This window comes from Cetorhinus maximus, chromosome 10 (genome assembly GCF_964194155.1).
Source record: "Cetorhinus maximus chromosome 10, sCetMax3.hap1.1, whole genome shotgun sequence".
Lineage (NCBI taxonomy): Eukaryota > Metazoa > Chordata > Chondrichthyes > Lamniformes > Cetorhinidae > Cetorhinus > Cetorhinus maximus.
This window is the reverse complement of record NC_135888.1, coordinates 84,645,034-84,671,099: the sequence shown is the minus strand read 5'-3', so window position 1 is coordinate 84,671,099 and position 26,066 is coordinate 84,645,034. Positions and strand designations below refer to the sequence as shown.

At 42.5% G+C, this 26,066-nt stretch overlaps 1 protein-coding gene across 9 annotated transcripts in view; it reads left to right on the top strand.

Moving 5' to 3' along the window:
- Positions 1-26,066, top strand: part of arhgef37 (Rho guanine nucleotide exchange factor (GEF) 37) — a 170,137-nt gene that overhangs the window by 106,428 nt on the left and 37,643 nt on the right. For all 9 annotated transcript variants that reach the window (XM_078550727.1, XM_078550726.1, XM_078550724.1 and 6 more), the window contains 3 exons: positions 8,198-8,397; positions 16,366-16,496; positions 25,800-25,904. In XM_078550727.1, coding sequence (XP_078406853.1) covers positions 8,198-8,397; positions 16,366-16,496; positions 25,800-25,904 — 436 coding nt within the window. The remainder of the gene's footprint in view (positions 1-8,197; positions 8,398-16,365; positions 16,497-25,799; positions 25,905-26,066) is intronic.

Below are 26,066 nucleotides of genomic sequence, written 5' to 3'. Positions count from 1 at the left end.
ATCCTCCATAAACCTGAGGTCATCCAAAACTCAGATGCAAGTGTCTTAATTTGCAGCATGTCTCATTCTCGGATCACCCCTGTGCTTGCTGACTTACATTGGCTCCTGATTAAACAACGTCTTGATTTTAAAATTATCATCCTTGTTTTCAAATTCCTCCATGGCCTTGCCCCTCCCTATCTCTGTAATCTCCTCCAAACCTATGACCCTCTGAGGTATCTGCACTCTTCTAATTCTGGTCTCTTGTGCATTCCCAATTATAATTACTCCATTATTGGTGGCTGGGCCTTCAGTTGCTTAGGCCCCAAGCTCTGGTATTCCCTCCCTACACCTTTCTACTTCACTTCCCTCCTTTAAGACCCTCGTTAAAACCTACCTCCTTAACCAAGTTTATGGTTTTCTGACCTAATATATCCTCAATGTGACTTGGTGTCATACTCAGTTTTAGAATGATCTTGTGAAGCACCTTGGGACATTTAATTAAATTAAAGGTGCTATATAAATATGAGCTGTTGTTGTTATTGTTGATTACTTTCTGTTTTCTGTTTGTTAGCAAATTCCCAATCCAAGCTAATATATTACCCCAATTCCATGAGCCCTAATTTACTGCAATAACCTCTTGGATGGAATTTTATGGAGCTCACAAGAGCAGGAAATGTAGTGTGTGGGGTGAATTAATTAGACAAGATGTGAAACTTCGATTTCCTGATGGCAGTTTGAGATGCAGCGAAAAAGCTTGTGGCGTGTCAAAAATTATACTGACCTTTGGTGGGTTCCTACTTGTGACATATTTGCATGCAATGAATACTCATTAACATGAAACAGTTTTCAATTAAGTTCTAGCTTCAGGATGAAGTCAATGGCTTACGAGAATCGTGTGGCACCTGGTTCACAATTGGTTAGAGGTCGTGTGCACCAGTCGGTTTTGTGGAGTTGTGACTAAGACAAACAGGTTTCCATGTTGAACTCTGAGGAAGTGTGTACAGAGGTTGGTGTTTGGGTGCATGGAGGTGCGGAGGAGGGAAAGGCCTAGCATCCTGGGTGTAGTGGTCCTGAGTGGGAGTGGGAGTGGGGCTGGACAGGTCAAGCAGTGAGTAAAAAATGGATGAGGGCCTAAAGGTTGGGGTTGATGCTATCAATGATGGGTTCTTGAACGTAACACACACCATTTTCTGTGGCTCGCTGAAAACTCATGTTTGGTTGCAAGTATCGCAGGTCGAAATGGAAGGAGGGTCATTTTGGGTGTGTGGAATTTATGTTGCGCACAATTTGCCAACAAAAGGGACTCCATAATAATTATTTAAATGAATGAGAACCACGGACGAGCACGATCTCACATATATGACTGCCCTCTTCATAGAGTGCCATTACTGCCATGACCATCGGCCTCATTCGCCCAATATTCCTGCAAGCATGGGAGCAGGAGGAGAGTGTGAGAAGGAAGGCTTTTGCTGTCCAACAACAGGGGCCTCAAGGCCAACAGCAGGCAGCATCATAGGGAGAGGTTGCTCAGACAAAGACATCGGGAAAGGTATCAGTGAAGACAGGCATTGGCATGTCAACGCATCAAGAGGACAAAAACAAAAAACCTCCAGATGTCAGAGAGACAATGTCAACGATATCTTAGGATGTTCCAGGAAAGGGTCGTCGAGATATGTTGGATTGTTCGTTCATCAAGATGGGCATGTGGATTTTGTGGGAACCCCATACCATTGCCCTCAAGGTTACAGTGGTCCTCAATTTCTACGCCAGCAGTGGTTTCAGGATGTAGCGGGCGACATATGTTACATCTCACAGCTGCTACACAAAAAGGAGGTAACCGATGCCCTATTTGGTCATGCCAGTGATGTTATCCACTTCACCACCAATGAAGTCAACCAGGCTGCAAGGTCAGCCGCTGTCATTGTCATTGCTGGGTTTTTTCGAGTGCATAGGTGTAATCGACAGCGCTCATGTGGCCATTAAAGACTCTTGGGAGCATCCAGCTACATTTGTAAATCATAAAAGGTTTGACTCCTTGAAGGCACAAATGGTATGTGACCGCAGGAGAATAATAGTCTGTACTCGTTTACCAGGGAGCTATCATAAAGCATAGACCTGTACAATCCACAGCTCCCAGAGATTTTAGAAGCCCTAGCCCAGGTTGATGGATGGATCATCAGTGATAAGGGCTATTCCCTGCGTACATGGCTGATGACGCCAGTGAGGCATCCCCAGAACGAGGCAGAGGGGCGCTACAGTCAAACTCATGCATCCGCTAGAGCCATCACAGGGCGCACCATTGGGCTTCTTAAAATGCGCTTCCACTGTCTTGACCGGCCTGGAGGTGCTCTGCAGTATGCTCCACAGAGGGTGTCACAAATGGTCATAGTCTGCTGAGCACTGCACAACCTGGTACTGCAACATGGACAGATGTTACAAGGGGAAGAGCGCGAGGAACATCAGCCCTCCTCAGATGACGAGGATTTGTCGGAGCATGAGGAGGAGACCGTAAATCCGAATGAGCCTTTCATTGATGCGAGGGCCATGGAGAGGTATGCAAGGGATGCCAGATACAACCGGACCAACACAAGGTTCACACAACAATAATGCACCTGCAAAACCACTGCTCCATCGTCTGACCTCCACCACCTTCCTGGAGTGTAGAACTAGCCCTGCCATCCTCCCTTGCCGAGTTGCCTCTAAACCTGCTTTCCCTACCACCTAAAATAATATGGGGAGTGGAGCTTTGTCATTCCCACTCACTTGTGAGTGCTGGTACTAAGGATATCTTAGGCGTACGTGCACATCGATGTAACAACCTGCCTTGCCCAAAGCACCATTGCTTTGAATGCAAGTGTACCTGTCTCATTTATACCCCCTGAGGCTGAGCGGGGCCAAAACATCTGGAATGCATAGATGGGGTTTCAGCTGTGCCTGCACTTAAAGCTATGTTCCACAAAATTATCATCACAGAATTCATATAAACATTCCTTCATTGTCGCTGGGTCAAAATCCCGGAACTCCCTTCCTAACAGCACTGTGCATGTACAAACACCACACGGACTGCAGCGGTTCAAGAAGGCAGCTCACCACCACCTTCTCCAGGGCAATTAGGGTTGGGTAATAACAATGCTGGCCTAGCCCAGGTCCCGTCAAAGAATATGTTAAAAAATGCATGATAATGCAGGACAACTCTTTCAGGTTTGATGTATGTGTCCCTATCTCCTCTCTAGCCATCACACTGCGAGAACATGGGAGCTGCCATGATTGTTACTTCTGATACTACGGCAGGCCATCCCAAATCTTAATACTCACGAACAATTGCAGAAAATGAATTATATTGTGTATATATTTACAAGTGCAAACTGTATGGAAATATCACCCTTGCCACCTTTGTGGTCATAATTTTTAAGTTTCCTTTTCCTTCCACTACGTCTAGGTGCTACACTAACACCATCAGCTAAGGTGGAGGCAGTCTGCTCAGTGTGAAGCCCCCTTGCCTTGGATGACCGTGGTGAGTGCCTCTAGAGAAGTGGTGCCTTGAGGGCTCCAGCCTACCGGGTGCAGCTGCGTCCCCTTGGCCTTGCCTGCTTCAGCTGTTGGGGTCAACGGTTGGAGGGGATGAAGAGATGCCGCTAACTCTGAGGGTGTCCTGAGAGGAAGGCCCCGGGGAAGCTGGCACACGCTCCTCCTCCATCTATGTGCGCGATGGCACTTCCCTGTCTCCCTGAGGGAAAGGGGCTCCAGGGAGGGAGGTCCAGGTGCCTCGTCCTCCTCTCGCCTAGCCACTGCTGCACTGAGCCCATTGCTAGAGCGATGAAATACAGGTCAGAGTGCACATGGATCGAATGCTCAACCTGGTTCTCCATGGTGGTCACCATGCTCTCCAGGGATGAAGTGCTCAAATGCCTGGGACACAGCAGGACTCATGGCATGCATAGACTCCTCTATACTCCGTGCAAAGCTCAGCATAATCCCTGGCATCTCTGCCATATTTTTGCCTAGCCTCTGCTGTATGGCCAACAAGCTTCTTGTGGCCACAACCAGAGGCCTGTCATTAACATGGGTTTTAGCAGGAGCCTGTTTCCCAGTAGTCCTCCGATCATCTGACAAACCCAGCTATCACATCTTCCCTCAGCTGCTGGGCCACGTCTGTGGTGTGGTCTCCAGATTGTGCTCCCAAATCTAAATGCGAACCATCCACAGACAGCATGGATGTAACTGTGTTGGTGGAGGTGGATGATGAGGCAAATGACTATGCATCTTCTGGGGCACTGGCTGCTTCGTCCCCAGAGGTGGAGTCTTCAGGCTCCTGGTATAGCTGTAGCCTGATCGGTGGAGAACAAACAGAATCACATTATAAATAATCACAATCTGAGCACATCACTTCTCACCATGTGCATCCTGTGTACCTATTTGCCACCACCAGGTGGCGGCCTTATCCTCCTTACGCTGGCTGGTCCAGCCTCCCCATCTGCCATGGATTTCACTCCCTCCTCTCCAGCGTACACCATTGCCTGTTCCTCAGCTGGTGTGAGGAGCCTAAGGTTGGGCACACCTCCTCCTGTGCATCTCCTCTCCCGCATGTTGTGGGTCTGCTTGTCCTGCGTGACAGAGTACAGAGATAGTGACATGTCATGTTACACCTAACTCCTTGTCTGCAGGCATCCCCATCACACATACGGTCTTGTTATTCAAACCTTGCACCCAAGTGCCCACAAAAGGTAAATTTCCTGACACTTTGGCCGCAGTTGCCATGTGGCAGTAAGGCTGAACAAGCATTCACTCTTCCAACATAGCTGCCCACTCACACATACGTTTTTGATGACTCCACGAGAGATTCTTGTTGAAGATGTGACATGTGCACTTGCCCTTGCAGATCAGAGTAGGACATTAAGCACTTCCTGCGTTGGACCTAGGCTTGCCTTGCCACCCCAGGGTTGCTTACCTCCTCTGCCACCTCCGCCCAGGCGGAGGGCCTGGCGGGAGGGCCTTCTTATATCATCTTCAGTGAAGAGCACCTCCTGCCTTTCCCTGACAGCCTGGAGGAAAACCTTCAGGGAGGCATCCCTGAAGCATGGGACCCGTCAGCTTTGGTGGTCAGACATTTCTGAGAAGTTTATGCTGTTCTCAACCAGTGGTGGAACATCCTGACTGCAATGCACAGCCTCCCTGTTTGAACAGGAGACTCTTTAACAGGCCACACGTAGATGCAGCATTGTCAGCTGACAGTGGGTTTGGCCAATGAAAAGCCTCCCCTGCTGCTAAATTGCATGTGTTTGCACGCATGCCACTGGCACTTAGAAATTTTATTATAATCATGTGGGAAAAGGCAAAAAGAGAGAAAGCGGAAGTGGTGCTCAGTTCTGGTTGTGACATCAGAAATGACATGCGTTTGACAAGATCCTTGCCCTTTTGTGGCACTTTGCTCAGCTGACCATGCTTCAAATAGGAATTTAATCATTAAGCATCAACAGACTATATAAGTATACGGAGCATCAAAATTATCCTGGTCTTATGCTCACCCACTGTCCTCAAATATTTTCTTTCTAGCAAGGACAGCAACCAGAAGCAGGAGCACATTCTCTCTCCCTTTACCCAGGGATGTTGAGACAAATTCTAGCATTCTGACTGTTACATTAGCAGACATTGGCAGCAGAGAAATTTAACTTTGGTGGCAGCGCAAAACAGTCGCTAGCAAACTGGCAGCCTGTTTTACACCACGCTGACTTTCTCTCGGGCAGGGTGTAAAATAGGCTGCGATTCACTTTGGATTACTGTCAATATAGCTTTTAGAATGCTAGCATTTTTCTCGGCACTTTCTCAAGAATCAAACATTCTGATCTGCATAGCATTACAGAGTGCCTTTTACTCACTAAGCCGTTCAGGGAGCTCTGATTTTCCATGTTTATAACAATGCATCTGAATCATGCACCATTCTCGTTTGCAAAAGTAGATGAGGCAATATCATTGCAGGTAGTTCTGGATGACCCTGTTCTATTGCTGCTGTCGAGAATAGGTAGGATTTTTAAATTTGCGAAACCGTTTGGCTGAGTTCCAAATGTAGGTGACTAAGATTGTTCTCTCTTGCATCATCAATGTGTGCAACAATTATCTCCACTAAAGTCACAATTATTAACAGCACAATTTATTGCCAATGAAGCCACATCACCAATTGAGGAGTTCACAGGAGCAGTGAGATGGAGCACAGTAAATACTTTTCCTTACTAAGGGCTGCATTCTATCCTGCCTGTCTGCTGCTGCATGGCCCATTAGGTCAGGACACGCCAATTTTATTTCAGACCTACATCACATTTAAAGGGGTATCATTAGTGATATGACAAAAAATTCAAATTATGAAATGTACCAATATTCTTTTATCATCTAGATCACAGGATTCTTTTTTCAAAATAAAACACTAAAACTAAATGAACCTTTAAATTATGATTTTCTAATTGTCTTTAAAAGTATAATACGCCTTCATTTGAATATGACTCATGATCTAAATGATTGTCTGACATCACTTTCACTGCATCTTCTGAACCTGGCTTCTGTCCTGACTCAGTCTCCTATTAGATGGTCATGAGATGAAAGAGGATGGAAGGAGGTTTTGCTTCTACATTATCACTGAAATCTGCCAGCCATGATTTCAGTCATGTCACTGTTTCTATTCCCAAGATGTTGCAAAGCAAACATTATAAAAGTTGAAAATAATATATCAAGGATGTAATGAAACATCCAGTGACAGAAGTGCCTCAAAATACAGTCTCGCCTCATTAAAGTGCCTTCTGGCATGGTGACCAAGGAATTTCAGAGATGTCAGGGCACAAGCTGTAATGTTCTATAGATTATTCTTATGCTAAGATGTTTTGAGATTGTTTTAGTTGCCCTCACAGGTGAATCAGTACACTTTTCTTAACTATTGTAAAGTGTTTTGGGATGTCCTGAGGTCGCAAATAGAACTACAGAAAGCCAAGGCCTTATCTTTGATTTATCACCTGCCAAGCAAACTTTGAAAGCACCATTAGGAAACACTGTGTTAACTCAGCCTGTGTGTTAAATTTTATATTTTACATTTATTTTGCAACTGTACATGTATATTTAAGATTGAACAAGTGTAAGGTTTTGCTACCAGCCATAATAATAATAACTGCAGGGACCAAGGGATTAGATTGCTTGGCAATGGTAGAGCTAAGTTACTTTTCTCTGAAAGCTCAACCCAACTGGAGGAACAGCACCTCATCTTCCGACTAGGCACTTTACAGCCTTCCGGACTTAATATTGAGTTCAATAACTTCAGATCATGAACTCTCTCCTCCATCCCCATCCCCTTTCCGGTCCCCCCTTTTCCTATAATTTATAATTTTTAATATTTTTTTAATATATATTTTTCTTTTCCCGCCTATTTCCATTATTTTTAAATGTATTTCCATCCATTGTTTTATCTCTACCTTTTAGCCTATTTCGATCCCTTCCCCCCACCCCTCCCCCACTTGGACTATCTGTCACTTGCTCGTCCTGCTTTCTACCCTTACTGTCATCATTAACACATTCCTCAGCTAATATCATCATGGTCAACACCCTTTGTCCTTTTGTCTATGACATCTTTGGTAATCTCTTCTTTGCCTCCACCTATCACTGGCCCTCTATCCAGCTCTACCTGTCCCACCCCCCTCAACCAGCTTATATTCCACCTCATTTCTATATTTCTTAGTTCTGATGAAGAGTCATACGGACTCGAAACGTTAACTGTATTCCTCTCCGCAGATGCTGTCAGACCTGCTGAGTTTTTCCAGCTATTTTTGTTTTTGTTTCAGATTTCTAGCATCCGCAGTATTTTGCTTTTATTTTACTTTTCTCTGTAGCTGGAGCTCCATCAGCAGTACAACTCAAACAAAAAAGCAAAATGCGTTAAATGTAAATTTTCAAATTTGCTATTGGTTTGACTCATTTGAATCCTATTAGGTGGTTACAGACTAAGCTGTTTGCAATAGATATTATAACCATGCTTCATGCTGTGACCACCCTCAAAATGTGGATTAGGTTTTACAATGCAATATTGCATTTGGTATCATTTGAGAGGTAGTCTTTCATAACCTCGTAAATGATAACAATAGGATCGTAGCAAGAGATACCACTTTATAATAGGATGTGTCATGGAAGCATTACTAAAGAAAGACCTGATTCAAAAATGTTTTTCTGACTTTTTCAACAGGGCTCACAAAGGTACCATGACATTGACTTTCTTCTTGGTGACGCCAGTCCAGAGGATTGGTAAATACCCATTACTTTTAAAAACTATACTGGAAAATACACCACAAACTGATGAAGGCTACACTGCACTAGAGAAAGCTACTGTGGCAATGCAAGAAGTAAATCATAATATCAATGAATACAAGAGATTAAAGGAAGTAGGTAAGAATTATCTTTTATTTTTCCAACATGATTATATTCCCTCTGAAAGTGGCCACATCTCCATTTACTCTTATTATGTGTAGAGCAAAGGTAAAAATAGATCATTTCATTTCCACCATTGTCAATGTTGTTTGCCATTTTGTGGTCTAGGGACAGTCGGCCTTACATATAATTCCTTATGTTTACATTGTCCCTTTAGCATGGTGAAATATCTCAAAGAGCTTCACAAGGAATGGTTTATGTACCAAACAGGAATTGGGAGAAAGGTTAGGAGAGGTGTCTGAGGTGTCAAAAGGTTAGCTTTGAGGAGGCTTTTAGAAGTGGGGACAGTTGTAGCAAAGCAGATGGGTTTAGAAAAAGAATTCTGAGTGCAGCACCCATAAATGTTTAAAGGCTTTATCGTAGGTACTAAGTCACCATTGACCAGAAACTTAACTGGACAAGCCGCATAAATAATGTGACTACAAGAGCAAACCAGAGGCTGGAAATTCTACATCGAGTAACTCACTTCCTGACTACTCAAAGCCTGTCCACCACCTACAAGACACAAGTCAGGAGTGTGATGGAATACTCCCAACTTGTCTGGATGAATGTAACTTCAACAACACTCAAGAAGCTTGACACAACAGGACAAAGCAGTCCACTTGATTGATACCCCATTAACCATCTTAAACATTCACACTGTCCACATCATGGCAGCAATTTGCATCATCCACAAGATGCACTGCAGCAACTCACAAAGGCTCCTTCAACAGTACCTTCCAAACTCTCAACCTCTATCATGTAGAAGAACAAGGGAAGCAGATGCATGGGAACGCCTCCTCATCCTCCTCCAGGTACCATACCATAAGAGGGTGCTGACGACCATGGACTACCATTGGATTGGTCCATGATTATGCTTGGCAAAGTACTGCAGTAGTTTGCTGTTGCCTTCTGCAGTATGGTTGACCAGGAAGCTCTCCCGCTCTTACCACCTGCCATCAGGCAATGGGAACACCACCACCTGCAAATTCCCTTCTAAGTCACACACCATCCTGACTTGGAACTATATCACCGTTCCTTTATTATTGCTGGGTCAGAAACCTGGAACTCCCTCCCTAATAGTACTCTGGCTGTTCCTATACCACAAAGACTGCAGCCGATCATCCTGGAATGAGAAGATAACCCCCAGCTTCTATTCTCTACCGAAAACCTTCTCCATAAACCCCTTTCCCTTATCCCCTCCAACCTCACCTCCAACAAGTGTGAGGAGCTCATGGACTTCTTTGTCACTAAGATTGAGAGAATCCAATCAGCTGTCTCTGTCATGTCCCTCCCTTCCACTAGTCCACCAGGCCAAACTTCCTTTAATGCTAACCCCTGTCCTAGTCCTGAACTTGCACCTTTCTCTAGTTTCTCTCCTATCTCCTTTTGTGCCCTCTGTGAACCCACTTACTCCATGAAATCCACCTCCTGTACACTCCATCCTATTCCCACTAAATTGCAGATGACACAATTTCCTTCCTGGCCCCCATGTTAGCCGAAGTAGTTCTTTCTTTTCAGATGTTGTTCCTCTCTTTAAATCTGCTGCTATCACACCTCCTCAAAAAAAACAAATCTTGATCCTACCATCCTTGCAAACCACTTCCCATTTCCAATTCCCCTTTCCTTTCCAAAGTCCTTGAGCATGTTGTCACCTCCCAAATTCACTCCCGTCTTTCTCAGAACTCCATGTTTGAATCCCTCTAATCAGGTTTCTGTCCCTGCCACAGTACTGAAATGGCTCTTTATCAAGGTTACAAATGACAATCTATGTGACAGTGACAAAGGTAAACCTTCCCTCCTCGTTGTTCTTGACCTGTCTGCCGCCTTTAACATGGTTGATCACACCATCCTCCTCTAACACCTCTCCATTGCCATCCAGCTGGGACTGCTCTCATGTGATTCCATTCTTATCTATCTAATTATAGCCAGAGAATCATTTGAAGTGGTTTTCTTCCTGCGCCCGCACTGTTACCTCTCATGTTCCCTAAGGTTTGGACCTTGGTTCCCTCCTATTTGTCTACATGCTGTCCCTCTGAAGCATCATCCGCAGGCACAATGTTAGTTTTCACTTGTACGCTGATGATACCCAGCTCTATCCCACCACCACCTCTCCCAGCTTCTCTACTTTTGCTAAATTATCAGACTGCTTATCCAATATCCAGTTCTGGATTAACCTAATAAATATTGGAAAGACTGAAGCCATTGTTTTTCTGTACCTGCTCCAGACTCCATTCCCTAACAACTGACTCTGTCCCTCTCACTGGCCACTGTCTGAGATTAAGCCAGTCTACTCGCAATCTTGGCTGGTCTCCCACTTCCTACCCTCTGTAAAATTGAGGTAATCCAAAACTCTGCTGTCATAAGTCCCGTTCCTTTATCCTACCTATGTTTGCTGAACTTCAGTTGTCTCCTGGTCAAGCAGTATCTTGATTTTAAAATTTTCATCCCTGTTTTCAAATCTCTCCATGGCCTCCCTACTCCCCATCTCTATAATCTCCTCCAGCCTCACATCCCTTGGGGACCAGTGTCCTGGCGAACCAAATAACTAGGACTGTAGAGAGGGCTTTAAACTAAAAAGAGGGTGGGAGGGTTCTGGAAAGGGGATACGTAGGCTTACAAAGCAAAAGGACATGGCAGCCTTGCAGGACAGCTATTTAGGTAAAGATAACCAGAGTGTGACAGGAAGGGACAGAGTGTATAAACGTAAAAAAACAGCAGCAAAAAAAGGCCAAAAGGGGAAAAAAATGGTAAAAAGGGAAAATTAATGGCTCTTTACTTAAATGCACGTAGTATTTGGAACAAAATAAATGAATTAGCGGTACAAATAGAGGTTAACGGGTATGATCTTTTAGCCATTATGGAGAAATGGTTACAAGGAGATCAAAGCTGGGAACTAAATATTCAGGGGTATGCGACTTTTCGAAAGGACTGGCAGGGAGGAAAGGGTGGTGGGGTAGCTTTGTTAGTATGAGATGGAATAAGTACGATAGCAAGGAAGGATCTTGAATTGGAATATGTAGAATCCATATGGTTGGAGGTAAGAAATAACAAGGGAAAGAAGACACCGGCAGTAGTCTATAGCCTCCTTGATAGTAGCTATACTGTAGGACAGAGAATAAATCAGAGATAATGAGGGTATGTAATAAAGGCAGTACATTAATCATGGGTGACTTTAATCTTCATGTAGATTGGGAAAATCAAATTGGCAGAGGTTGACATGAGCAAGAATTCATAGTGTATCCAGGACAGTTTCTTAGAACAATATATTGTGAATGGAACCAGGCATCAGGTTATTTTGGATCTGGTAACGTGTAATGAGGCAGGTTTAATAAATGATCTCAGAGTAAAGAATCCCCTCGGAAACAGTGACCATAATATGGTAGAATTTAGCATTCAGTTTGAGAGTGAGAAACTTGGGTCAGAAACAACTGTACTAAACTTAAGTAAGCGTAATTACAATGGAATGAGGGCACAGTTGGCTGGAATGGACTGGGAAAGCAGTTTATTCGAAAAGACGGTTGATGATCAATGGCAGACGTTTAAGAAAATAGTTCATGACTCTCAGCTAAGATATATCCCAGTGAGGACGAAGGATTCAAGGAAGGGGATAAACCAACCATGGCTAACCAAAGAAGTTAAGGACAGTATCAAATTGAAAGAAAAAACATACAATGTGGTAAATATTAGTGGTAAACCAGAGGATTGGGAAAGTTTTAAAAACCAACAAAAGATGACCAAAAAATAATGAAGAAGGAGAAAATAAACTTTGAGGGTAAACTAGCAAGTAATATAAAAATGGACAGTAAGAGCTTCTTTAAATATATAAAAAGGAAGAGAGAGGCCAAAGTGAACATCGGCCCCTTAGAGAATGAGGCTGGGGAAATAATAATGGGGAACCAGGAAATGGCAGAAGAGTTGAATAAATACTTTGCTTCAGTCTTCATGGTAGAAGATACTTAAAGCATTCCAAAAATACTAAATAATCAAGGGGCAAAAGAGGGGGAGGAAATAAATACAATAACTATCAGTAGAGGAAAAGTACTAGGGAAACTAATGGGGCTAAAGGCTGATAAGTCCCCTGGATCTTATGAGTGGCATCCTAGGATATTAAAGGAAGTAGCTACAGAGATAGTGGATGCACTAGTATTAGTCTTCCAAGAATCTTTAGATTCTGGAAAAGTCCCAGAGGATTGGAGAACGGCTAATGTAACACCCTTATTCAAAAAAGGAGGGAGACAAAAACCAGGTAACTATAGGCCAGTTAGCTTAACACCTGTCATTGGGAAAATGTTGGAGTCTATTATAAAGGATATAAGAGCAGAGCATTTAGAAATACATAATCTAATCAAGCAGAGTCAGCATGGCTTCATGAAGGGGGAATCATGCCTAACAAATTTATTAGAATTCTTTGAGAAGATAACAAGCAGGATAGATAAAGGGGAACCAGTAGACGTAATATATTTGGATTTCCAAAAGGTGTTCGATAAGGTACTGCACATAAAGTTCCTTAATAAGACAAGAGCCCATGGTGTTGGAGGTAATATATTAGCGTGGATAGAGGACTGGGATAACATTTTTGGGATGGCAAATTGTAACTAATGGAGTGCCACAGGGATCAGTGCTGGGGCCCCAATTATTTACAATGTATATTACTGATTTGGATGAGGGAAGTGAATGCACTATCGCCAAGTTCGCGGATGACGCAAAAATAATTGGGAAGGCAAGTGGTGAGGATGACACAAGGAGTCTACAGAGGGATATAGACAGGTTAAGTGAGTGGGCAAAATCTTGGCAGATGGAACATAATGTGGGAAAATGTGAGATTATGCACTTTGACAGGAAGAATAGAGGAGCTGAATTTTATTTAAATGGAGAAAGACTGCAGAAGGTTTCAGCACAGGGATTTGGGAGTCTTTGTGCATGAATCATAAAAAGCTAACGTACAAGTTCAGCAGGTAATAGGGAAGGCAGATAGAATGTTGGCCCTTATTTCAAAGGGATTGGAGTATAAAAATAGGGAAGTCTTGCTAAAACTATACAAGGCACTAGTTAGACCACACCTCGAATACTGTGAATAATTTTGGCCCCCTTATCTAAGGAAAGATATAGTGGCACTGGACGCAGTCCAGAGAAGGTTCATTAGATTGATCCCGGGTATGGAGGGATTTACTTATGAGGAGAGATTGAGTCAGTTGGGCCTGTACTCATTGGGATTTAGGAAAATGAGAGGCGACCTTATTGAAACATATAAGATTCTTAGGGGGTTGGCAGGGTAGATGCTGAGAGATTATTTCCCCTTGTGGGAGGGCCTAAGACCAGAGGGCATAATCTCAGAGTAAGGGGGCGCCCATTTAAAACAGAGATGAGTAGGAATTTATTCTCTCAGAGGGTAGTCAATATGTGGAATTCTTTACTGCAGAGGGCTGTAAAGGCTGGGTCATTAAGTATATTCAAGACTGAGACAGACAGTTTTTAAGCAGTAAGGGAATCAATGGTTATGGGGAAAAGACAGGAAAGTGGAGTTGAGGATTAACAGATCAGCAGTGATCTCAATGAATGGAGGAGCAGACTCGATGGGCCGAATGGCCTACTTCTGCTCCTCCATTTTATGGTCTTATGGGTTGATCTGCTCTTTATATCCAGGCCTCTTGGCACCCCCAAATTTTTTGATTCCTCAACCATTGGTGGCCGTGCCTTCAGTTGCCTGGAGCCCAAACTCTGGAGTACTCTCAATACACCTCTCTGGTTTTCTACCTCGCTTTCCTTCTTTAATGCTCCTTAAAATCCACTTCTTTGGCCAAGTTTTTGGTCATCTGCCCTAATATCTTCTTATGTGGCTCAGTGTCATACTTTGTTTTATAATGCTTCTGTGAAAGGCCTCGGGATTTTTCATTACTTTCAAGGCGCTATATAAATATAAGTTGTTGTTCAAGAAGGTGGCTCACCATCACCTTCTCAAAGGCAATTAGGAATAGACAATAAATGTGTGCCTTACCAGTGACGCCCATGTTCCATGAACAAATGAAAATAATAAATACTGGAACAGACAAAGTTGGGCACACAGCAATCCAGATTCAGAAAACCACAGTGTTTAAGCTGTAGTTTAGAACTGCTGAAGATTGGAGAGGTACATACAGGAACAGGAGTAGGCCATATTGCCCCTCAAGCTTGTTTCCCAATTCAATGTGATCATGACTGATTTGTATCAATCTTGACTCCATATCCCTTAATACCCTTGGCTAGCAAAAATGTATCAATCTCAGTTTTAAAATTATTAACTGAACTAACATCTACTACTTGGTTGTGGGAGAGATTTCAGCATTTCTTCCAATTTGTGTGAAGACATGTTTCCTAACTTTTCTCATGAATGGCCTGTGGCCTTGATTTTAAGTTGATCTTCCCTTATCCTAAATTCCCCAACCAGCAGAAAAAGTTTATTTATCTCTAATATCAATTGCTTTAAAATTAAAATCCTCAATCAAGTTACCTTTAACCCTCTATATTCCAAGGAATAGAAACCTAGTTTATGTAATCTTTTCTCAAAGTTTAACTCTTGGAGTCCAGGTAACATTCTGGTGAGTCTGTGATGCACTTCTTCCGATGCTAATATATCCTTTCTAAGGCATGGTGCCTAGAATTGAACATGACTGGAGATATGATCTAACCAGTGGTTTGTATCGCTGTAGCAAAACTTCCTCCCCTTTATATTTTAGCCCTCTGTATATAGCCAACACTGTATTAGCTTTTTCATATTTTTTGTACCTGACCACTGCATTTTAGTGATCTGTGTCCATGGACCCCTAAATTTCATTGTTCCAACCTTTTCACCATTTAAAAAAAACTCTGTTTACTCTTTTATGATCTGAAATGGATGATCTCATACTTAACTGCTTTGTAAAGAATCTTATCAGAGATGCTCACTTACTTCATTTATCAATGACTCTTAGTAATTTTATGATTCTGTCTACACTATTTACTATCTTTCTGTTGTTGAAAAACTTGAATGTGCATTGTGTATACAATATTTATTGGGTTTTTTAAATCATTAATAAATATAGCGAATAGTTGAAGACCCAGGACAATTACACGTTACCCCTACTCTCTGTACTCTATCACCTCATCAATCTCCAGATCAATAATTTGATTTCAGTTTCATGAACTTTAATTTTAACTAACTGCCTCTTGTGTGGAACCTTATCAGATGCCTTCTCAAAAGCCACAGAGAGACCTGAAAACAAAGATGGCAATTTTAAAATCACTGAGGTGAAGGAACAGGGATCAGGAAGAAGAAAGACAATATGTGATGGCTACAGGCGCAAAAAACATTAAGTGATTTTGACTGGAGTAATGTTGCTGCCATGGGTAATATTTTGAAGGAATTTGAACAGGAAGTGGTGGAGAAGTGGAAAAAGAAATGCACAATGATGATGCACTTATGGATCTTGGAGGCAAGGAAAGTTAGAACAGGGACAGAAGCTAAAGAGGAGAGAAGGAAAGGGACAAAGATGGGCCCTTTAAGGTCAGGGTAATAAGAGCAGTTTTGCAGATGGTGGGAACAATGTTTGAGAAAAGTAAGTAATTGCTAATTTCTGCAAACATAGGATTAAGGATAAATAATTAGGTGGTCAGGTCCAGGATTGAGAGGAGATGAAGTTTGTGGATATGTAGGAAATTTACATTTGAACTTTGAAAAATCTGGCACATGTGCAGTTCCCAGTTGCTATCAAACCTGTCTGCTGTACAGGTGAGGCAGCTCTGGTGCAGTAGAATCTGGCGCAAAGTGTAATAAAATGACAATGGCAAAGACTTGACTCTGACAATTTCCCATAATTTCCGACAGAAGATGAATTGTATCAGCAAACATGCATCATTTGCCAGGTATTATACTAGTCAGGAGTAAATACCTTTGGTGCTAATGTTTTATATTTCCTCCAATTCCTACAGCAATGAAGTACAGCAGACAAGAAAATCTTTCAATAAGGGATACAATAGGCAGAATAAACAAGCATTCCATTGCAAAGAAGGCAGCCAGGCTCAGCCAAGTTATTAAACATGAAACTGGAATCCTTCCAAAAGTAAGTTCTTTGGCCAGAAGTTTATTGCCTACATAAAAACATTAGCAAGTTTACGTTGCATTCTACAAGTAAAACTATGGTGTTGTGTATTAGCAATATTGGAATTACTGTGAATAAACAGCAAACCCAGAGTCAATTTGAACTGAAATGAATTGGACCTATTCAGATGGTTCATAATAATATGAATCTACCCAGTTTGCCATTTATAGATTTCAGATTTCTTCACCCATCTAAGAAAAAAACAGTGGCATATGTGCAGTGGGATGAACATGAGACTCAGCCTATGATAATGATTCACTCACTCTAAACAGCTATGCTGTCTGACTCAGTAGTGGCCATAAAAGAAGCAAAGTTTGTTTTCTGAAAAAGCTTTGTTTCTAGTATTAGTTTAATGGTATTATCCTTTTTCTATACTGGTCCAGTAGTGGTGGTAGGGATGGGAATACATATCTGATTCTTTGCTGGTGATGTGCATGAATATGAGTATGTATTTGTTAATTTAATGAAAGGTCACCCCTGTTCGGCAACAAATATATAAAATTCTATCCCCTTGAATCTGAAGCCCGAGTGCTCAACTTTGCAACCTATCATTTTAAAATAGAATGAGAACAGGAACAAATAGCATTCCAAAATAAATTCTCAATACAGAACAATACAAAGGATAATGCCTTAATCCAACAGTGCAGAAATAGCAGCATTGCAAGAGAAAGTACAGATAAGACAAATACATTGACAATAGCATTCTCTGTGATCAATTGTCTCAAGCCTGCCTCTGTCAATTTACTGTTGAGTTGTCCCAGCCTTTGATTGTTGTGATTTTGTGCTGTGTTCTTATGTTCTTACTACAATTCTCAACTGTACAACAACATATTTAAATGCGTTTTTAGAATTTTTGTTAATAGAAATGAATAGAATGATATTTAATTGTTAGCAGCAGGTTTCTTAGTCAAGTGAACCTTGCTGCATGTGGTAATTAATTCATGCTAAACCTGCTTTACTTAACACCAAGAAATAGCAATGTACCAAACACAACTTTATCTTCGTGAATCTTGTTACCCAGCTGAAAGTGGACTGGCAGCATTCTGTGTAATTACACCATTTTCCTTTGAGGTGGAAAGGAAACAATGAAATTCACGAGTCATAGTCTTTGACTGACGAGGAAGGTCACTTTCAATATCATTATGATAAAGCACTCATGCTTAACACTGAGTGCTAACCTGGACCCATTTCAATAAAGTTGGCATCCGATTTCCTGTCCTGTGAATCTTATCACCATTTAATGTCTGGATACTCTCATGGAGTGTAGCTTGGGCTATTCTGGGATATTACCATACTTGCACATGTGATGACAATACTATACATTTTACCATCCTGGTTCTAAAGTGTAGGGACCAGAGCATCAAGCTTAATATTCATTAGTTTCCTATTGGCTAGGTTAACACAGTTTCATTATGAATGCAAGCTAACTAGTTCATGTCTGGCCTGGGTCTGGAATTTGCCTCCCCCTTCCCCTCTTCATCAAACCCTATCAGCATAACCTTTTATTCCTTTCGCCATCATGTCTTTATCTAGTTTTCCTTTAAATGCATCTGTGCTCAGCTACTCCTTGCAAGTTCCATATATTTCCCACTCTCTGCTGTATAAATACTTTCCTCCTGAGATTTCTTTTCAATTTATTAGTGACAATCTAATATTTATGACTCCTAGGCCTGAACTTTTAGCTCGGCGGGTAGACACGATCAGCGGGCCCTGGGATCAGCCGGGAAATGGACTGCTGACCCCGATCGACCCCCGACTGCAATTTCAAGGTGGCTGGCCAATTAACTGCATTTGAACATGGACTGCTTCAGTACCTGAGGAGTCGCGAATGGTGCTGAACAACCATCAGCGAACATCCCCACTTCTGACCTTATGATGGAAGGAAGGTTGTTGATGAAGCAGTTGAAGATGGTTGGACCGAGGACACTACCCTGAGGAACTCCTGCAGTGACGTCCTGCAACTGAGATGATTGACCTTCAACAACCACAACCATTTTCCTTTGTGCTAGGTATGACTCCAACCAGCAGAGAGTTTCCCCCCTGATTCCCGTTGACTCCAGTTTTGTGAGGGCTCCTTGATGCCACACTTGGTCAAATGCTGCCTTGATGTCAAGGGCAGTCACTCTCACATCATCTCTGGAGTTCAGCTCTTTTGTCCATGTTTGAACCAAGACTGTAATGAGGTCAGAAGCTGAGTGAACCTGGAAGAACCCAAATTGAGTGTCAGTGAGCAGCTTATTGCTGAGCAAGTGCTGCTTGATTGCACTGTTGATGACCCCTCCCATCACTTTACTGATGATCGAGAATAGACTCATGAGACGGTAATTGGGCGGGTTGGATTTGTTCTGCTTTTTATACACAGGACATAACTGGGCAATTTTCCACATTGTTGGGTGGATGCCAGTGTTGTAGCTGTACTGGATGCATTTGGCTAGGGGCGCAGCAAGTTCTGAAGCACAAGTCTTCAGTAGTATTGCTGGAATATTGTCAGGGTCCATAGCCTTTGGAATATCCAGTGCCTTTAGCATTTCTTGATATCATGTGGAGTGAATCGAATTGGCTGAAGAGGAGACTAAGATGGATCATCCACTTGGTACTTCTGGCTGAAGATTGTTGCAAATGCTTCAGCCTTATCTTCTACACTGATGTGCTGGGCTCCCCCATCATTGAGGATGGAGATAGTTGTGGAGCCTTCTCCTGTGGGTTGTTTAATTGTCCACCACCGTTCACGACTGGATGTGGCAGGACTGCAGACTTAGATCTGATCCTTTGGTTGTGGGATTGCTTAGGCCTGTCTATTTCTTGCTGCTTATGCTGTTTGGTATGCAGGTAGTCCTGTGCTGTGACTTCACCAGATTGAAACCTCATTTTAAGGTATGTCTGGTGCTGCTCCTGACATGCCCTACTGCACTCTTTATTGAACCAGTGTTGATCCTCTGGCTTGGTGGTAATGGGATATGCCGGGCCATGAGGTTACAGGTTGTGGTTGAGTACAATTATGCTGCTGCTGATGGCCCACAGCACCTCATGGTTGCCCAGTCCTGAGTTGTTAGATCTGTTCAAAGTCTATCCCATTTAGCACTGTGGTAGTGCCACACAACACGATGGAGGGTATCCTCAATGTGAAGATGGGACTTCGTCTCCCCAGTGACTGTGCAGTGGTCACTCCTACCAATACTGTCATGGACAGATGCATCGTGACAGACAGATTGGTGAGGATGAGGGTAAGTATGTTTTACCTTCTTGTTGGTTCCCTTACCACCTGCCGCAGACCCAGATGGACATTGAAGCCCCCCACCCAGAGTATGTTCTGTGTCCTTGCCACTCTCAGTGCTTCCTCCAAGTGGTGTTCAACATGGAGAAGTACTGATTCATCAGCTGAGGGGGGATGGTAGGTGATAGTCAACAGATTTCCTTACCCGTGTTTGAGACTTCATGTGGTCCAGAGTCGATGTTGAGGACTCCCAGGACAATTTCCTTCCGACTGTATACCACTGTACTGCCACCTCTGTTGTGTCTGTCCTGCCAGTGAGGCAGGACACACCAAGGGATGGTGATGGTGGTGTCTGGGATATTGCCTGTAAGGCATGATTTCGTGAGTATGACTATGTCAGGCTGTTGCTTAATTAGTCTATGAGACAGCTCTCCCAATTTTGGCACAAGCCCCCAGATGTTAGTAAGGAGGAATTTGTAGGGTCGACAGGGCTGAGTTTGCTGTAGTCATTTCCGGTTTAATTCCTTATTGACTTGCTTTTAGCAGTCTTACATAACCGAGTAGCTTGCTAAGACATTTCAGAGGGCATTTAAGAGGCAGCCATTTTGCTGTGGTTCTGGAGTCGCACGTAGGCCAGACCAGGGCAGATTTCCTTCCCTAAAGGACATTAGAGAACTAGGTGGTTTTTTATGACATTTGACAATGATTTCATGGCCATCATTAGATTTTTAAATCTGGATATTTATTGTTTCGAATCCGGGTCTCCAGAGCATTACCCTGGGTCTGTGTATTACTAGTCCAATGACAATACTACTATGCCACTGCATCCCCCATACAATTGGATGGATCAGGCTGGATGGACCAGAGAATTTTTTCCTGTCCATCATTGTTTGTATCTTTGTAAGTCATATTGACTCACTGCATAATGCACAATGTGACGCTGCATGAACAATTTGAAGTAGGAAGGTTTCAGACACTGTTCCCAGCCTGTACTGATCTGTCTGATCTCAGGAGGCTCAACAATAGCAGTGTTATAATTGCTTGGCAAAATAGGGAAATTTCAGCCAAGATTCCCATTCCTAAGCAATGTCATGTAATTAAATTCATATGATCACCAGATGAGGACAAAATTGTGTTTCGGTGCAGTTCTACACCCTCAACCCTGCGAATAGCTTTCTGACATCAGGCATAGGTTTTCCAACCGCAATACTAACATAACCCTTCATTTTCATGTGTTTTCCATCTGCATTACAATCAGAAAACCTAGACCTTAATGTATAAACTAGCATATGAATAGCAGGTTGCTTAGGTACTGGAAGTTGTTGCATGAGTTTTTACCTTAAAGAACAAAGTGAAAAGAGTGGACAAAATAGTCCCATTCCATCCCAAGAGGAGGGTGTGAGACAATGACTCTGAGGAACAATCTTACAACAGTGACATTGAAGAAGGGCTAATTGATCTCCTGTGACATTATTCACACCAAAGTTAAAAAGCATTCTCCCATTTCCTGTAACTCTTTCTGCTTCGCTCACAAAGACCGATTTTTAACCCGGCTGCCTACACGCAATTCAAATGGGTGAAGCAACTTAATGCAACCAACTTAATTCTGCCCCTCGGGTTGCAATTTTAACCTATTCTTTTGAGCAGGCGGAATGAACCACTGCCGGAAGCAGTTGAGTCCTTCTTTAACTGTGCAGATTCGGCTTCAATTAAATCATTGGGGCCGAACTGCAATTTTTTCCCCAAGGTCTATGTGAGGAAACCGTTGTGGCCCCCCTATTCCTCTGGACCACACAGGGAAATCTATGGCCTCCCCTGACCCAGGCTTCTCTCTCCCTCTCCAAACCATCTCTAGAATATCATGATATACACTCTCCACCCCATTTAAAATTAAGTGATCTCCTGGGAAAGGTGAATTTGGAGAAAAAACATTCCAGGCAATTCCTCACCAACCCCTTAGGCAAACAAAACTAAACCAGGAGATCATTCTGGCCCTGATAATTCTATGCATTAGCATCTTTTGTAACAGGTGATCTCTGCCCTTACCAGAAACAGATCAAGTCCTCGCTTGAAGGAATCTTGCCTGAGATCCCATATTCTTTGGGGAGAAGAACCATCTCCTGACATCTAACCTAGATCTAGCCTTATTCAACTTGAACTTATGACCCCTGGACCTTCCTAATGGGATCAGATCAATCTTAATTCTATGCTTCTCTAAAGTTCTGGCTTTTAAAACTCACATTGTTATGAGAATTAGTCTAGTAGTTCTCCTCTGAGCCCTTTCTAAGGCCTCAATATCAACCAACCTGCGAGGAGACCGGACCCAGTCAGAGTATTCTAAGTAACACCTAACCAAGGTCTGGTACAAGGACAAAGTAGTATGCTTTTATATTTATTCATTGAACCATTAAAGATTGCTAGAATAGGCATTTTTAAAGATTATACTGATCCAGTCACTATGAATCACAGAATTGTTACGGTGCAGAAGGAGGCATTCAGCCATTGTGTCTGCACCAGCTCTGTTTGACTTAGTGCCATTCTCCTGCCTTTTCCCCATAACCCTGCACATTATTTCTATTTAAATAATCATTTAATGCCCTACTGAATGCCTCAATTGAACCTGCCTCCACCACACTTCCAGGCAGTGCATTCCAGACCCGAACCACTCGCCGTGTGAAAAAGTTTTTTCTCACATCGCATTTGCTTCTTTTGCAAATCATTTCAAATCTGTGCCCTCTCGTTCTCCATCCTCTTTTGAGCAGGAACAGTTTCTCCCTATCTTCTCTGTCCAGTCCCCTCATGATTTTAAACACCTCTATCAAATCTCCTCTTAGCCTTCTCCTCTCCAAGGAGAACAGTCCCAACCTCTCCAAAACTGAAAATTCTCATCCCTGGAACCATTTTTGTAAATCTCTTCTGCAGTCTCTCCTATGCGTTCACATCCTTCTTAAAGTGTGGCACCCAGAACTGTACACAATACTCCAGCTGAGGTCTAACTAGTGTCCGATACAAGTTCAGCATAACTTCCTTGCTCTTGTACTCTATGTCCCTATTAATAAAGCCTAGGATACTGTATGCTTTATTAACTACTCTCTCCACCTGTTCTGCCACCTTTAATGATTTATGCATATGTACACCCAGGTCCCTCTGCTCCAGCACACCCTTTAGAGTTGTACCCCTTATTTTATATTGAGTTTCTGTGTTCTTCCTACCAAAATGAATCACCTCACACTTCTTCGCATTGAACTTCATCTGCCACCTATCTGTTCACTCCACCAACTTGTCTATGTCCGTTTGAAGTTCGACACTGTCCTCCTCACAGTTTACAGTGCTTCCAAGTTTTGTATCATCCACAAACTTTGAAATTGTCCCCTACACACCAAGATCTGGATCATTTGCATATATCAGGAAAAGCCTCTACCAATACCGACCCCTGGGGAACTCCACTACAAACCTTCCTCCAGCCCAAAAAATACCCTTTAACCATTACTTGCTATTTCCTATTACTCAGCCAATTTTGTATCCACATTGCTACTGCCCCTTTTATTCCAAGAGCTATAACTTTTCTCTCAAGTCTGTTGTGCAGCCCTGCATCAAATACCTTTTGGAAGTCCATGTACACCACATCAACAGCATTACTCTCGTCAACATTACTGCTTCAAAAACTTAAACATGGTCCTCCCTTAAGAAATCCATGCTGGCTTTTCCTAATTAACTCACACTTTTCCATGTGACTGTTAATTCTATCCCAAATAATTGTTTCGAGAAGCTTCCCCACCACCGAAGTTTAACTGACTGGTCTGTAATTTCTGGGCTTATCCTTACAAACATTCTTGAACAAGGGCGTAATGTTTGCAATTCTCCAGTCCTCTGGCACCTCCCTTGAGTCTAGGGAAGTCTGGAAGATTATGGCCAGTGCCCCTGCAATTTCCACTCTCACTTCCTTCAATATCCTTGGATGCATCTCATCCAGCCCTGGTGCCTTGTCAACTTTAAGTACTGACAGTTTATCCAATACCTTCTCTTTATCAATTTTGAACCCTTCTAGTGACAGAGTTTCCTCCTCTGTCACCAAGGCCCGGATAGCATCTGCTTCCTTGGTAAAGACAGATGCAAAGTCTTTATTTAACACCTCAACCATGACCCCTGCCTCCTTGTGTAAATCCCCTTTTTGGTCCCTAATCGGGCCTAATCCTCTTTTTACCATCCTTTTACTACTTATGTGCCTATGGAAGACTTTGGGATTCCCCTTTGTGCTGGCTGCCAGTCTTTTCTTATAAACCCTCCTCACTCTTCATATTTGCTTCTTCATCTCTCCTCTGAACCTTCCGTATTCAGCTTAGTTCTCAATTGTATTTTCTACCTGACATCTGTCATAAACATACTTTTTCTTCTTTATCTTAATTTCAATCTCCTTTTTCACCCAGGGAGTGCTGGATTTATTTGCCCTAGCTTTCCCTTTTGAGCGAGTGTACCTTGACTGTGCCCAAGCCATTTCTTCTATGAAGGTAGCCCATTGTTCAGCTACAGTTTTCCCCGCCAACCTTTGATTCCAGTCTATCTGGTCCAGCTACGTTCTTGCTCCATTGAAGTCAGCTCTCCCCTCAGTTAATTATTCTTACTCTGGATTGCTCATTGTCCTTTTCTACCGTCATCCTAAACCTTATGATACAATGATCACCATCTCCTAAATGTTCCCCTGCTGACACTTGATCTACTTGGGCCCACCTCATTTCCAAGAGCCAGGGCTAGCAGTGCCTCCTTTCCTGTTGGACTGGACTCATACTGCTGTAGAAAATTCTCCTGAACACACTCTAGGAACTCTTTCCCCTTTCTGCCCTTTACACTGCCACTATCTCAGTCTATATTCGAACTATTCTATAATGTTTGCATCTCTCTGTAATTTCCTTGCAGATTTGTTCCTCTCCATCCTTTGCACTAGTTGGTTGCTTACAAACTACACCGAGCAATGTAATTGTACCCTTTTTGCTCCTTAGCTCTAGCCAAATTGATTCTTTCCTTGAACCCTCTGGGACATCCTTTTTCTCCAGCACTACAATGCACTACTTAACCAATACAGCCACGCCTCCTCCTTTTCTTCCTGCCCTATCTTTCCTGAACACCTTGTATCCAGGAATACTTAACACCAGCCCTGCCCTTCCTTGAGCCAGGTCTCTGTTATCGTCACAACATCAGAATTTCTCATGGCAATCTGCACCTATAACTCCCCAATCTTGTTTACTATACTCCATCCATGGAATCTAAGATCACTACAGAATTCTTTTGTTAGTGTTGTTATAGTGAGGTAGATTTTCATGTCACCAATTTCATTGGGCAGGTGGCAAATAGATCAAACCCAATGAAAGTGGTCTAAAGTCCAAGATTACTTTCATGTTTGGGCCTCATTTTAGTTCCACTGGAGGTGGGCAAGATATCTGGTGGTTCCAGTGTAGGGGTGGGTAGAAGTGTAGAGCTGTGTAGAGGTTTGGACTTTGGGAGAGATGGTTAAAAAAATTTCTCCACCCTCATCTATTTTGGTAGAGCTCTGGGCTGCTTAATGGCAAATATAAATAAACAGAGCAAGTGTGGTGCACCATCTGCCCATCCTACTTTAAAATTGCCTGGGGGTCCTTTAATGTCACAGCACCCTTGATTGTCATGAGTTAATGAGGCTCCCTGCTGTTTCTGGCAGACACTTGTCACTCTCCAGAATGGCAGTGGCACAGATGTTGGAGGAATGGGGTGGCAAGAGTTGTTTTTATGTTAATTGTGCTACTGCCCCATTCTCATGCAAAAGAGAGGATGAAAATCAGACCCAGCTCTCACATAAAAACATTCTAGATTAAAATGTATTTATGGAATATATGGTAGAATGGCAGTATTGTGCAATTGTGTTTTATTGCCAGTTATGGCAGTAAAGACAGCAAGTGATTCAGTACTGTTGAGATCAATCAGTTATTAATCTGAAGTAGCGAGTTATTTGATAATACTTAATGTGAAGCAACCGTAAATTTTACATTTTAATAAAAGCTCTTTCCATCTTTTTCTAGGTAAAGGACAAAGATTATGATGCTTCAGTAAAACTTTTCTGTATAATCGAAAAAAATGTTTCAGAACTGAAGAAAAACATACAAAACTATATATCAAATATGGAGGTAACTTTGTACACTTTGTTATATTTTTGTCATTTAATTTTCTTTTCTTTATGTCACTTTTAATTTTTTGTTTCTAGTGTATTTCCATTACCTTTTACTATATAGATTGCATTTTGCTCTTTATTTACTCTTTCATTTTCATTCCTTTTTCCCTTTTATTTC